The sequence below is a fragment of the Camelus ferus genome, chromosome 10 (assembly GCF_009834535.1).
Source record: "Camelus ferus isolate YT-003-E chromosome 10, BCGSAC_Cfer_1.0, whole genome shotgun sequence".
In the NCBI taxonomy this organism is placed as follows: Eukaryota; Metazoa; Chordata; class Mammalia; order Artiodactyla; family Camelidae; genus Camelus; species Camelus ferus.
Window position 1 is genome coordinate 27,984,313 of NC_045705.1, and position 14,427 is coordinate 27,998,739.

At 36.6% G+C, this 14,427-nt stretch overlaps 1 protein-coding gene across 1 annotated transcript in view; it reads left to right on the top strand.

The window, feature by feature from the left end:
• The window catches only part of HSD17B12 (hydroxysteroid 17-beta dehydrogenase 12), a 135,497-nt gene that overhangs the window by 43,451 nt on the left and 77,619 nt on the right, over positions 1 to 14,427 (top strand). Inside the window, exons 2-3 of the mRNA XM_006184248.3 lie at positions 7,493 to 7,539; positions 10,200 to 10,275. Of these exons, the coding sequence (XP_006184310.1) occupies positions 7,493 to 7,539; positions 10,200 to 10,275 (123 nt within the window). The remainder of the gene's footprint in view (positions 1 to 7,492; positions 7,540 to 10,199; positions 10,276 to 14,427) is intronic.

Genomic DNA, 14,427 nt, shown 5'->3' on the forward strand with positions numbered 1-14,427 from the left:
CATTAAACAAGGCAGGGATACATTTCTTCAAGGTTTCAAAAAAAAACCAGGCCAGCATGTACATAGTGAGTCAGTATGGCCTTGACACCTGGGGAGGGAGTCTTACCATGAAAGAAGTACCAGCATTGGCATCCCAGGAAGGGAGGTGTTTAATCTTTATTTTTAACGTGGACATTCTTTATTTCTGGTCATTGCACCCTTTTCTTTAATAATTAAAGGAGGTGCACAATATATGTTCACTAGGCCATAAACAGGCAGTTGCAGTTAGCATAAAACTCAAGTTAACTCAAGTATAAGCCAGAATGACTTCCCCATACCTCAGCATTGACAATTTCTTTTATCAATACTACGTATTTTGTTTTAACCATTTACTGACAGCTTACTCTTGCTTTTCTGGGCCTATAATAGTGACTTGAACAATATAGAAGTTTATTTTCCACCCGGTTTAAAGAAGACTAGACAGACTTTTTGTGTATGTATGAGTCTCTGTGGTAAGCAGTAAAAAAAAAAAAAAAAAAAAAGGAAATCTTTGGTTGAAAAAACTGGCATAGAAATTCCATGGAGTCACCTGAGTCCTTGATTTCTATAGTACATTTCTTCACCTTAGCCTGTGGCTTCTACCCTCAAGGTTACTTTATGGTTCAAGGCTGCGGGAGCTACAGCCATCATTTTTGAATTGGTTAGATGAAGGACAAAAAGGGGTCTCTCCCTGCTGAGTCACTCCTTTAAGCAGCCTTTCTCAAAGTCCCTCACAGCACTGCTTGCATCTTATTTTATCACAAGGCCACACCTAGCTGCTAGGGAGGCTGTATTTCAGGCTATGATTGCTGCCAAGAAGGAAGGAAAGGTTGGGTATGGAGGGAGACAGTTAGCAGGCTCTGGCCCGTGTGTGTCTGTAACATAAGAAGGATGGGTCCCCAGGGTTGTTTTTGCACATTGCATCTTCTTTCAGTGTGATTTTGAGTGCTAATTTTTTAATTTTAAGAAACCTCAAAAAACAAGCAGTACTTTGAATTTGGATGATTTGGAAATTGGTCTTTGTTTCATTTGGTTTTCATTACAAGGTGGTAGATACATGAGGGTGATAGTGTTTAGATAGTTTCCCAGAAGACCAGCCAAGAGATGATCTTAGATACTGCATTGATGACTTTTAAAATTTTAATATTTTATATATATACTAGATAAATATATAGTATATATTAGGATACACTGATATTCTATTTAAATTAATTGAAACAATGGGTCCTTTACAATAATCAAATAATTAAGTAAATAGTAGTCTAGTAATTAAATTTTCTTTCAAACTTTATTTTTTAAAAATCAGTTTTAAGAAAACATTGTGACCTTAGGAAACACTGATTTAAGCATTGCTACACTCATTTTTGGGAAACTGGAATAGGTGAAGGTCTGCTAGATCAGTTTACCCTATCTTTCTATTCATAGTAGGAAAGGATTTCTTTTTTTGGAAAGGCAATACACGCACATGGTTAAAAAATACCAACAGTAAGAAGAATAAAAAATAGTAACCTCTTACCTGTGTTTTCTCAACGCCCCCAGAAGCAGCTGCCAAAAGACTTTTGATTCAAGATGATACGCTTTAATTAGCTTCCCAAAGTTAATGAAGAGTTGGCTGACTACCCAGATAATATGGAATCATTTTAATAGTGAGAATCACACTATTATTTTATAGAAATAAAAATTATTGAACATAATTAGGGGATTTTTTGCTATCCAACTAGGAGCTGCTCTCTCTGCTATTACTGTTGGAAGACATGTAACTTTTAAGCAAAGAATGTATCTTTTTTGTTGTTGTTGATAAGATTTTGTTTATTTGGTAGGAGGTTTTGTATTGTTTTGTGACAATTGCAAGTAAGTATTTTTAATCACAGGACATTTGTTTTTTATTTATTTGTTTTATTTTTGGGGGGTAATTAGGCTTATTTATTTTTTAATGGAGGTACTGGAGATTGAACCCCAGACCTTGTGCATGCTGAGCATGCACTCTACCACTGAGCTATACCCTCTCCCAATCACAGGAAATTTAGATAGTGAGTACAGCAGTTTCCTTAAAAACCACACACAAAACTTTCTCTTTCCCCTTTTTACCCTTTTGCCTGAATTAGCTGAATAAGCCTCCCTGTTGTCCACTAGCTTTGCTTGTGTTGGTCACAGCATCTTACTACAATCTGAGGTTAGCACCATTCTCTAAATAAACTGTTATATTTACTACTAGATGTTCATAATCAGAGCTCTGGCTATTTATTCTGTAAAGACCATTCTCCAAACCATATATAATAAAACTAATTGTTATTATACATTATTTTAAAACATTTTAAGACTGCAAAGAATATATCTTTAAAGGCAGAAAGCAGGACAAATCCTTGTCCCCATCCCTCTCTGTCTTAAATAAACAAACATTTTTTGGCATCAAGTAAAACTTTTATAATTGACTGAAGTTTAACAGATGACTTGGTCGTGTTTGTACATTATTCAAACACATTACCTACCATCTGACTTAGAGAACTAAAGAAATTTGTCATTTCCTTTGCTAGGGAAATGATACCTGATCCCCCATTGCCTGGCCGTTGTAGATGACTCCGATTATTACAGAAGTGCAGTGGTGCTTATAGAGATGACTAAGAGAGGCTCTGGGTTTCCAATTTTATTTTTTTATTTCTTTGTGCCCATAAAAATAATTTTTATGCTTTTCTGTTTTCTCAGAAAAAAAAAATACTTGTGAGGTAGTGTCTGACTTATGTGTAACTATACGGTGCTGGATTTGGTTCTGGAATATGGAAAAGTGATATTTTTATCTTTCTAAAAAGATCAGAGGCTAAATTTTTAATTTTTGTAAAATTTAAAGTCATATTACTTCTGCTTAATATTTTAAGTCCTAACCATGAAATGGGTGATTTATGGAACACCTGATAGCCCCACTGGATCTTATACATCATTGTATTCTCTGTAGCTATGCACATAGTAGTTTCTAAAAACTAAGTTTGATTTAAATTTGATAGTTACTAGAAGGAGCTGATACGAAAATGTTCTTGCTAGGAACATAAAGCTAAATCTTTTGAGAAGTGTGTTTAATATCTTAGTCTCAACTAAAGTTAGTCTACTTTAGTATATAATATATTTAAGAGGGCCCTTGGGGAACTTCCAGTTCTAAAATAGCCAAGTAACAGTATTTCTAGCCTTTTTATCTCTTGGAAATCTTCTCTAATAATTAGGAGAATAAGAAACAGAAAGCACCATTTTGATGAAACTAGGGAACTTCTGAAATCTCTCATCCTCAGTGACAGCAAATAAACTTGGAAGAGTGGTAACTGACTTCACAGACCAGAAACCTGAGTGCTCACAGATGGTCCACCCTTAGGAAGAAGGCAAGTTTGCCTTGGACCCCAGAAAAGGACAGGAATTGGAAGTATCAGGTATCTCAAAAGACAGGGGTGGGGAAGGACACTGAACTAGATGTGCTTGAGACTCTGGGAAATTGGGCACAGAAGAGGGCAGAGGTGAGATACCAGACTGAGAAACAGGGGTTGAGTGAAAAGTCTACAAACTAATAGCTGCCCAACTACCCAGCAGCCAGAAGACTGAAAATTGGGAGATGCTTAAGAGATACTGAAGGGTCCTAGAGAAAATACAGATACTGACTTGTGGATTCCCTAATGAAAAAGCTGGTTTGCCCATTGATTACCCTCTAGCGAGGGCTACAGTATAGTCATCCTACCCAAGCACACTAATCACCATGTTATTGCCTCCAAGATGAGGCAGATTGATCAAAAGGAACTCAGAGGAAACAGAGTAGAAGAGTAGAAGAAAGTGTAAATATATAAACAAAGTCTAATTAATGTCCTCAGAGATAAGAAGATATAATGGATCTGTTGTAAGAACAAGATGCTGCTTGAAAAAGAGAGTAAGAGCAATCAGACTTAGAGAAGAGTGCTTCAAAATTAAAAATTGACAACCTAAGTTTACAAAGTCAATAGAAAGTTTGGAAGATAAAGGTTGAAGACATTTCCAGGAAAGTAAACAAGAAAAAATTAATAGAGAAACTATATAACGTCCAAACTCTGATTAATAGAAATTCTAGAGAAAAATGTGGGGAAGAAATTATTAGAGTATTAATATGTAAGAAAATTACCAAAATTGAAGGTCATGAATTTTAAGGCCCATCAGTGCCTAGCACCACTGAAAGGAAGCACATCCACTCCAAGCTCTGCTAGCGTGACAGAGTCCTAAAGATGAAGTAATAATCCTAAATACCCCAGTGACAAAAGAGCAGGTCATATACAAGTTGTCTGAAATCAGAATGACGAAAGTTTTTAAACATTACTGGCGCTAGAAGAAAATGGAGAGTTTTTAATTTTTTCTTAAAAATCATCTCCTGTTTAGAATCTATACCTAGTGTTGACTGAAAAAAAATACACAACCTAAACATTGAGAATTTTTTAAAAACTGAAGTATATAAAGTTGATTTACAATGTTGTGTTAGTTTCTGGTGCACAGCATGGTGATTCAGTTATACATAGTATAGCAGTATGCTTTATTTAGTTGACATACTGTGGACCTAAGCATGGGAGACAGCCTCAGAGAGCTCTGCCGGACTGTTCTGAAGAGGTAAGGGCGGAGCCAGGATATATAGGAGTTTTTTTGCAACAAAAACCAGGTAGTTGGAACATGAAAAGATTACTGTTAATTAAAGAATACCCGACATCTCGAGTGAATGAATTTAGCACTTTCCTTTGCATGGGAGGGTGCAAGAGCCTGGGCTCTTTGAACTCATTCCTTTAATATGCACCTTGACTATCTAGGACCAGTATCCTGTTTTTCTCCATCCTGAATCCCCTCAGGGTGCACAGTTGGGGGTGGCTGCAGTGGCTGATGGTTTGATGGCCAACAACATCCTTTGTTTACTGATGGCAGGTGACATTCTGCCTCTGCCCTAGTTAAACTATTACCTGTGGGGTTAAAATATAGATTATATTTTTAAAGATATAAATAATTAAAAATTTTTGCTTCTTGAACTGTCACATGAAGAGATGATAACTAAATTTGATATGATATTCTGGATGGCATCCTAGAACAGAAGGACATTCAGTAACAAGACAAGCTGAAAAAAAAACGAACTTTAGTTAATAATCATATATCATTATTGGTTCATTAATTGTGACAAATTTACCATAACAATGTAAAATGTTAGTAACAGGAGAAACTGGCTTGGAGTGTAGGGAACAATCTGTATTATCTTTTTTTTTTTTTTTTTGGTAAGTCTAAAACTGTTCTAAACTTTAAAAATTATTTTTCAAAATGTTTACAAAATATATCTTTATGCATCTTTTTTTGAAAAGCTACTGGTGGAAGTGCTCCATAATGAGGGAATAGAACAGTATCTTAAAGATGATGCAGGAAAAACAGATGTGGGGTGTGAGGAGAGGCATGTCCCAGGCTTTGGTTGAGCCCCTGGGACGTGCCCTGCCAAGTGTGGGTCCTTGGCTTCTCGCAGGAAAGAATTCAAGAGCGAGCCACAGTTGAGAAAGGTAGATTTATTCAGAGATACATCATAAGGCAAGAGAAAGGCCACGAGGTGTTGGGGTTGTGTGCTCAGAGTAAAAGTCGATACACACTCCACAGACAGAGTGTGGGCCATCTCAAAGAGGGAGAGAGAGGAGACAGAGGCCACGTTTTTATGGGCTCAGTGGCTTCATATGCTAATAAGTGTAAGGGCCAGTCTAACTAGCCTGGGGAAGGGGCTGGGATTCTCAGGAGGTTGGCCATTTCCCACTCTTTGACCTTTTCTGGCTAGCCTTGGGACTGTGATGGCGCCTGTGGGCATGTTATTCACCATGCTAATATATTACAATGGGTGTATAATGAAGCTCAAGGTCTACTAGAAGTCAAATCTCCCAAGTCTTGAGCCTCAAGGCCTACTGGGTTTGAATCTTTTGCCATTCTGGTGTTAATTGCTGTGCTATTCCTTGAATGGCTGTGCCCTGCCCCCTTCCTGTCTCAGAGAGAGTGCAAGGGAATTCCCAAGATTATGTTCTAGATCAGTGGCTCTGCCACAGAGCATCTGTTCTAGGCTGGAGTAGGCTAAAAGCAAGAGTGGTCTGTGAGGGTGATCTCTAAGGAAAGAAAGAATGAACAAATTGATGGGGTTGATTGTGCAGAAAATTAGATTGGGAAGCTGTTAGAGAATGAGAGGATATTTTAAAAGAAAACTCCCACAAATGTAAGAAAAAGGCCGTTTTAACTCCAGTAAAAGAAAAATGTTGATTAGGAAAGGAAATGTACTATACTGTTTGGTTCAGTAGTGGATGTTGTGAGACACAACGCAGTGACCCAGGTTGGTAAAAGAATTTCCAGAGACCGAGGAAAGTTTAGGAAAGTTTAATAAGGATGCTGCTATAGGCAACAGCAGGCCACACAGTTGAGAGGTACCTGTGTGAGCCGAGAGTGGACGTACAGCATCTTTTTGGGGAGGGGGAGGGGGCTGTACACACAAGGAGTAGGGGCTTCATGATCAGTTCATGCACAGGTACCTGATGGGTTGTAAGATCTGTCAGGGACTTTTCTGGACAGTAGGATTTACAACTCTGATAAGGGCAGGATGTGAGGCCTGTCTGCCTAGGGTATTGTGAGTTGGGCTATTTCTTGGGGCAGTTTAGCTTTGTTAGGGTAAACACACATCAAGAGAAGATATCTTGCAGAAATGCGGGTATGCAAAGGGTCCTGCAGTGGGGTTAGGGGTTAAGGTGTCAGTCAGCTCCAGGTACCCAGAGAGCTCGGTGGTGGTGGGGTTTTATGACTCCAGAGAGTGCCAGTCAGCTCCACATTGGGTAATACATTTTTTCAGTCACAGTGATTGTTGTATAATAAAGAATTTGACTGGCCTTTGTCCCTGGTTCCTGGGAGGGAGTATCTAAATCCTTGGAATTTCCTCAGTGACAGGAGTGTCTTTGTTACTCATGCTGGGCTCTGATAATTTATACTAATGAGGTCACTCAAAATGGGACCCTACAGAACTTCAAGATGGGGGCTGGTCCTGCCAGAAACACCAACCATGTGGTTAGAAGATTGGAGCTTTGAGCCATGTGATACCAGTTCAACCTTCCAACCTCAAAGTGCAGTTGATCCTTGAACAGCATGGGGGGTTAGGGGCACAGACTCCAAGCAGTGGAAAATCCAAGTCTAACTTTAGAGATGGCTCTCAATATCCAAGGTTCCGCATGCAAGGTTTTGCATCAGGGGATTCAACCAACCTTGGATCATGTAGTACTATAGTATGTATTTATTGGAAAAAAATCTGTGTATAAGTAGACCCTCTCAGTTCAAACCTATGTTACTCCAGGGTCAACTCTATTATACAGATCCTCTTGTGTCTAATTGGTGGGTCCTATGATCAGTTATACATTGTAATTCTTCCCCACCCCCAACTCTGCCTTCATTGTAATTCTTAAACTAAACTGTTATTTTTTTCTTTTCTCAGTTGTTACAGGTAGTACTGATGGAATTGGAAAATCATATGCAGAAGAGGTATGTAATTTTCAAGACCAGTCTTTTTGGTATACAAATATAAGAACAAATATAGAATAATCTCTTACAGTAGTTTTGATTTTTGAAGTTAAAAGTACAAACATAGTGTTACCTAATACAGTAGATGTAATTTGTCTCTGCCTTGTCAGAGATACTATGTTTGCCTAAACACAATTTTAACGCAAATTTTTGTGTAGAATGTAAAATTTTTTAATCCTGGTAAGTTGGGGTTATGAAAATTTTAATGTAATTTTATTTTATATTGTATAATTATGGACAGTCCTCAGTTTTTAATGTTGATTTTTTGAATTATTTTCCAAAAGGTAGATGTATTTTTAGGATGGTTATATCTCCAGACAAGTCGGTGGTATCATTGTCACAAGAAGGACTGTGATTGACTGATAATGACAGTCACAGGCAAAGGATTCAGGTTCTCTATAGTGTAATTAAAGGATAGGAAACTGTAATAGCTTGAAGACCATTGTACAAAGCAGGAGCCTTGGCAGTGCTGTTAAGGCAGACCTGCCTGCCTTCCAGTTCTGTAAAGGCACCACTGATGTTGCCTGATTGTGATGAAGAACCTCGCAGATCCATTGAATCTCTCAAGTGTCATATCAAAAGTATTAAGAAAAAATCCTTTGTTTTCCTAGCTTTTTGTTTTGAATATGAAAACTACAGAAAAGTTGCAAGAAGAATACAATGAACACCCATATACCCTTTACCTGGATTTACCAAATTATTAACATTTTGTCAAATTTAACTTTATCATTATAATTATAACTTGGCTGGACCATTTGTGAGTTACAGCGTAACAATTCACTCTTAAATATTCCTGTGTGAATCTCCTGAGAACTAGAACATTCATCACTATAACCACAGTACAGTGGTCACACACAGGGAGTTTAACTTGACACAATAATACCATATAATATACAGCCCATAAGCAAGTTTCCCAATTGTCCAATAACATCTTTTATAGAGCCCCTTTCTTTGTTTCAAGATCCTTTTAAGGATTATGTGTTGCATTTAGATATCACGTCTCTTAACTGGAAGAGTTCCCTAGCCTCCTTTTTAGTTTTTTTCCTTTTTTCTTTTATAACTGGCATTTTTGAAAAATCCAGGCCAGTTGTTTTGTAGATTTCTCACCTTGGATTTGTCTGTTTCCTCATAATTAGATTGAGGTTAAACTTTTTTTTTTTTTAGCAGGAATGCTACGCAAGTGATACTGTATCCCTTTGAGTTTACCTTATCAGGAGACACAAGAGGTCTATTTGTTCTTTATTGATTACATTAAGATAAATCATTTATTAATATGCTGTCCACCATAATTCTCCTTATGAAAGTACATTTTCCCCTTTGTGATTAATAAGAAATCTGTGGGGTGGTACTTTGAGACCTATGAATATCTCATTTCCCAACAATCTTCCACCCGTATCTGTTGATGATTTTTTGCCTGAATTAGTTATTACCATGGTGGTTAAAAGTGGTGATTTTTAAAAAAATGATATCTTTCCTTCTACATCTATATTAGATGATATTTTTCTATAAATAAGAGCTTTTCCTTATTCTTCCTCCCCCATTAATTTTTAAAAAAATTATCAGTCTGTATTCATGGGTATTTTAGTGGTTTTATAGCAGATTAATTCAGCAAATTACTGCCAATCCTAGTTATTTTTATAAAAAATAGTCTTCCATATCTTCTCATTTGCAGTGCCACCCATTACTTAATAAAAGTTGACTTTGGGTATTAAGGCTGGAAAATTAGTTTACTAAATTACACAGTTTGTAGCACCTAATTTATTCTCACTTATATACTGTCTGGAAGAGTTCACTAAAACGTTTTGTGTATATCAGTGTTTTTTTTTTTTCTTCTGCCTCTCTCTATATTTATGGTGTGTCTGGGTTGGAAACCACATTTCTGTAAATTTTGTTCATTCTGTGCAGCATTTACTGAGCACTGGGAAAGTACATAGAAGGTACTCCTCAGGACGTTACTTATTAATTCTTCCAGTTAACTATCTCAGTTTGCCTTTGTTGTCCGTAAAGTATAACGTTTAATTAAACATTTTAAAATTGATTCTATTTTTAGGAATTCCTAACATTTTAACTGTGATTTTCTTTGCCAGTCCTCTAGTCTTCCCGTATCTAGTCTGAAACAAAAACTTTTTAAAAGCTAATTTGTAAAGAAGATAGGTATTTATGATTTAAAAAAATCAAAACAGTATATAGATAGGTACAAAATAAAAAGTAAAATTTCTCCTTCTTCTAAAACCCTTTGACATTTGTATTCTAGCTTGTTTTAGAAAGATAACCCTTTGGGGAATCCTTTTGTAACGTCTTCATTTTGGTGTTCCTGTTCACTATGCTTGGGTTTGTTTCTTTTTTTTTTTTTTGTTTTTTTATTTCTTTTTATTTTATTTTGGGGGGAGGTATTTAGGTTTATTTATTTTTTAAATGGAGGTATTGAGGATTGAACCCAGGACCTCATGCATGCTAAGCACATGGTCTACCACTGAGCTATACCCTCCCCATGATTTGTTTCTTAATTTGGATTATCAATATGATCAGGTTATCTTAAAATGAGACTGTATCTGATTTACATTTTAAAGTGAAATGCACGGGTATGATTTAGCTATCCAGCATCTCTTTTATTGTTTCAGTTAGCAAAGTGTGGCATGAAGATTGTCCTTATCAGCAGATCACAGGACAAACTGAACCAGGTTTCCAGTGAAATAAGTAAGTTCTCACATCACCTTTGCCTCCCCTTAAGGTCACAAAAGGAATACAGCTAATCTAAACTTAACATTTTCAAGCAGGTATCTCGCACTGACATATTTATTTCCAGTTCAGAAAGCTTCTTTTTCATGCTCTTAATGGGATGTTTTAAAGATGGATCATCAATTTTTTTCAAATTCATGTAGGACTATTGTAATTTGCCTAAAATGTCTTTTATTGACTCATTTAAGTTCTTTTGTCAGGAGTCAAATTCTCTGATTATTTCATCATGTTCTCTTTAAACATCTGAATTCCTTTTCCATTGCTTCTTTTAAATATTCTTGAATTGTTTTACTCTTTGACTTCGTTGCCTTTAAATGTACATCGTATATGATAGAGGAAAATGTAAAAGGTAGCATATATACATGTGACAGGGAAACTATTTTGAACTTTCTTCGTACACAGCTATGCTTGAGACCTGAATTACAAGGTGGCAAAAAGTCTTTCAACTGACATCTAATTAACCAAGCAGATGGATAAGCCAGTGCTGTCCAGTTCCTTGGTAAAATAGACTGACCGAAGTTCCCAGCATGCTGGCTATTTGTGGCCAGTAGGCTTCTCCGCATGGTGCTTGTGTACATTTATTTCTACAAGTTAAATGGTTTACTTATGAAAAGTCAGTTGTGTTTGTTTCTGAACTTACTTGCGTTGGGTACATTTGTTATTGAATATTCTGTAAACATGCAAAATATGTATAAAAAGAGGATTACAAAAAAAGTTGAATGCTCTGAAAAAATTTGAGAAAAGCGAGTTCTTTTCGAAGTTGCCAATTTCTAAAAGACAATTAGGGGTGAACAAGAAAAATGCAGAATATTGGAACAAACTATAAAAAGTCAGAAGAAGTTTGTTTCGATTATTTTGTAAGTGTTGAAGTTCTTGCCGCATTTTAAAAGACCTGAAACTGCCATCATAAATAATGCATTATGAGTGTGGTTTAGGTAAGAAAGAGTGGAATTCGAGACAACAAATCTAAACACAGATAAGGGCTTGGCTCTACAGAGAGGATTGGTGAATGAATGACACTTATTCATGGTTTAAATTAAAATAAAATGGTTTTGATGTGTATTTATCATTTTCTAGGATTCCTTGCTTTTACTGACTTTTCTAAGTAGCCAGCTAACAAACTGCTCTAATAGTTTCAGCTAAGAAAGGATTTCCTGTGTTTTCCTATGATTTTTTTCACAGCTTTATTGAGATAAAATTGACATAGAACATTATGTAAACTTAATATGCGCAACATACTGTATTTTATTATTAACATTACCACCTACTTCTAAGATTTGTATAGTACATTATTCTTTATCCCCTCACATGTACTATCCTCTTTGATCCTTCATCCTTGTGAGGTATATATTTTTGTTATCATTTCTACTCAGACCATAGCTGGTTCTACTGGACAGATTACACAAGATGTACTTCATCTTTACCACATCTTTATAGATTCCTAATATTAAGTGTATTAAATATTTTTGTTAACCCAGTTGAGAGCACAGATCTTTACAAAGGTGAGCATGTGGTATGTGGATATGCAATAAATCTTTGACTAAGGATTTTAACTTTCAAGGTTTCAGCTAGGAAACCCTGAAGGTCCAAGGCATTAAAGTATCTTGCAGGTTTGCTAAGGTATGAATTTGAATTAAGCTGTGACACAGATGAGCCTGAGGTTGTTCCTTAGGTGTAGGTGAATTTAACGTACTGCATGGATCTTAGTATTGTTCTTTCTTAGTTGCTTGTAGTCACGTGTATAATAATTCTTACGGTGATAAAAATGTTGTGTGTGTTGTGTGTGTGTGTAAAACTGATGTTAATGAAAGCACTTACTAGTTGCTAGAAGCAAAGGTTCATAGGCAGAAAATAGAAGCTTTTGATGAAATGGAACGTTGACGTTTGAAATGCTATGCTGTGAATGACTTCACCGTCTATTCGATGCGGAAACAAGAAAAGCTACCTCGTGACACTCACAGCAAGTGCTCAAACCTGTACAAAAATTACCCAATGAGTCAGAAGATATACTTTAATGATATTTGAGAATTTGGTTAACTTGTGATATGAGGTGACACATGACTGTGGGCAGAAATGTGATTCTAGAGAAAGACAGGATCCTGTTCAAACATTTTTCATGAAGGAACAGATGGCAAAGGCACTGAATTGACCTTTATTATGAGGGAAGTTTTTGGTTTTTTTTTTTTTTTCGTTGTTGAAAATTTTGAAAAATGTTTTTCTGGGCATAATAAAAATTTAATGGAAGAGGTGATATCAGCAGACCCATTATGCCATGGGTTGTCCATTCTAAGCTGAAGAAATAAATATACAGAGGAGATTTATAAGTTTGTACAAGTTTTTAACTCAGATGGAAATTATCTTTGGGAGGATAATGTTTTCATGAACATAACTATTCCAGAAGGAGGAAGGACCAGCATTTAATGTCAACGAAGACAGACTAACTCTGTTTATGCCTTCAGCATGACTGTATTGACTGCTGTGAACCAGTGTCCTGATGGAACTTAAATGCAAATGGAGGAGGCAGAGAAAGCAAATAGTTTTTTTTGAAAAACAAACAAACAAAATAAACAAAGCAGGAAAAGACACATCAATTAAATAATTACAGTTTATAGTAAGTACATGAAGGAAACAAATAAGGGGCCAGAGAGAGACAACGGAGAGGTTCCTATTTTGAAGCAACATGGCGGATTTTATGACTGGCAGTGTGTTAAAGGGCCAGACTAATGACTTCTTGTCCATATGATGGACGAGCTGGAGCCTTAGTGAATGGAGCATCTGCCGGTCCCTCTTGAGGGTGTAGTAGTAGAGGGATTGTGTGTGTGCAAGTTGCAATGATAAGTTAACTCCAGCATTTCTGTTTCCTTTCGCCTTTGGGTACCTGACTCTACATTATGCCGTGGGAAGTTGTGGCCTCCCAGTCATATTAAATGTGGGCTATCATGGAATCCAAGTTTCAGTCCACCAACGAAGTTAACTCTTAGAGCCCCTTCTAGCTGTATAAGCTGACCATTAAATCCTAAATCTTTAGTAAGTGACTCATGAAGAATACTGTCCCAACTGGTGTTATATTTTGTTTCACTTATCCTAATACTCTTAGAATCTATTCTCACACAGACTTTTCCAGATTTCTACCAATATAAATTAGCAAAATGTTACAATTATTTTGTACATAGGTTGTTACTTCCTGGATCAGACTTTGTACTTGTTCCCCAGAGAATGCCAGTATCCAGCCCTGTTATGGGTGGTGGTTAGGGATGGTCCAGCGAGGTCTGGAAAGAAAGAATTCCTTTGCAAGAATATTACCCTTATATTAGAGAGGTTATTAAAGGATTTTCAAGCCAGGGAAAGCTTACCTCTTCAGACAGAGGAGAGCAGGCTGTTTCTATTTCCACTGGTGAGGGAGGCCCAGAGTAGCATGGGGAGTCAAGAATCTTAGCTTCAGCAGAGTCCACCCAGATATCCCCATCCCTAGTTTCAGGGTCTCACTCTTTCTCACTCAGTTTTCCTTTCATCCATGAAACGTGGTAAGTCTGTGAAATTCAACTTACCTTGTAACTCCGCGACTGGCACAGTTAAATCTGATGTTAGCTGGGCGAGCTCTGTGGCTAGAAGACATCAAAGTTTTTATTGGGGTTGCCATATAAGGTCCTGATAAATGTGAGATTGAGAGCTTAAAGACCTGAGCTTATCATTTTCTTTCAGTAAGAGCTCCAGTGCATTCAGAAGAAGCTACATAGCACAGTGCTTTTTTTTTTTAAATTGAAGTATAGTTGATGTATAATATTATGTAAGTTACCGGTATACAATATAGTGACTTACAATTTTTGAAGGTTATACTCCATTCATAGTTACTATAAAATATTGGCTATACTTCCTGTATTGTGAAATATATCCTTGTAGCTTATTTTATACATAATATTTTGTACCTCTTAATCCCCTAACCCAATATTGTCCCTGCCACCTTCCATCTCCCCACTGGTTACCTCTAGTATATTCTCTATATCTGTGAGTCTGCTTCTTTTTTGCTATATTCACTAGTTTATTGTATTTTTAGATTCCACATATAACTGGTACACATTATTTGTCTTTATCTGTCTTATTTCACTTAGC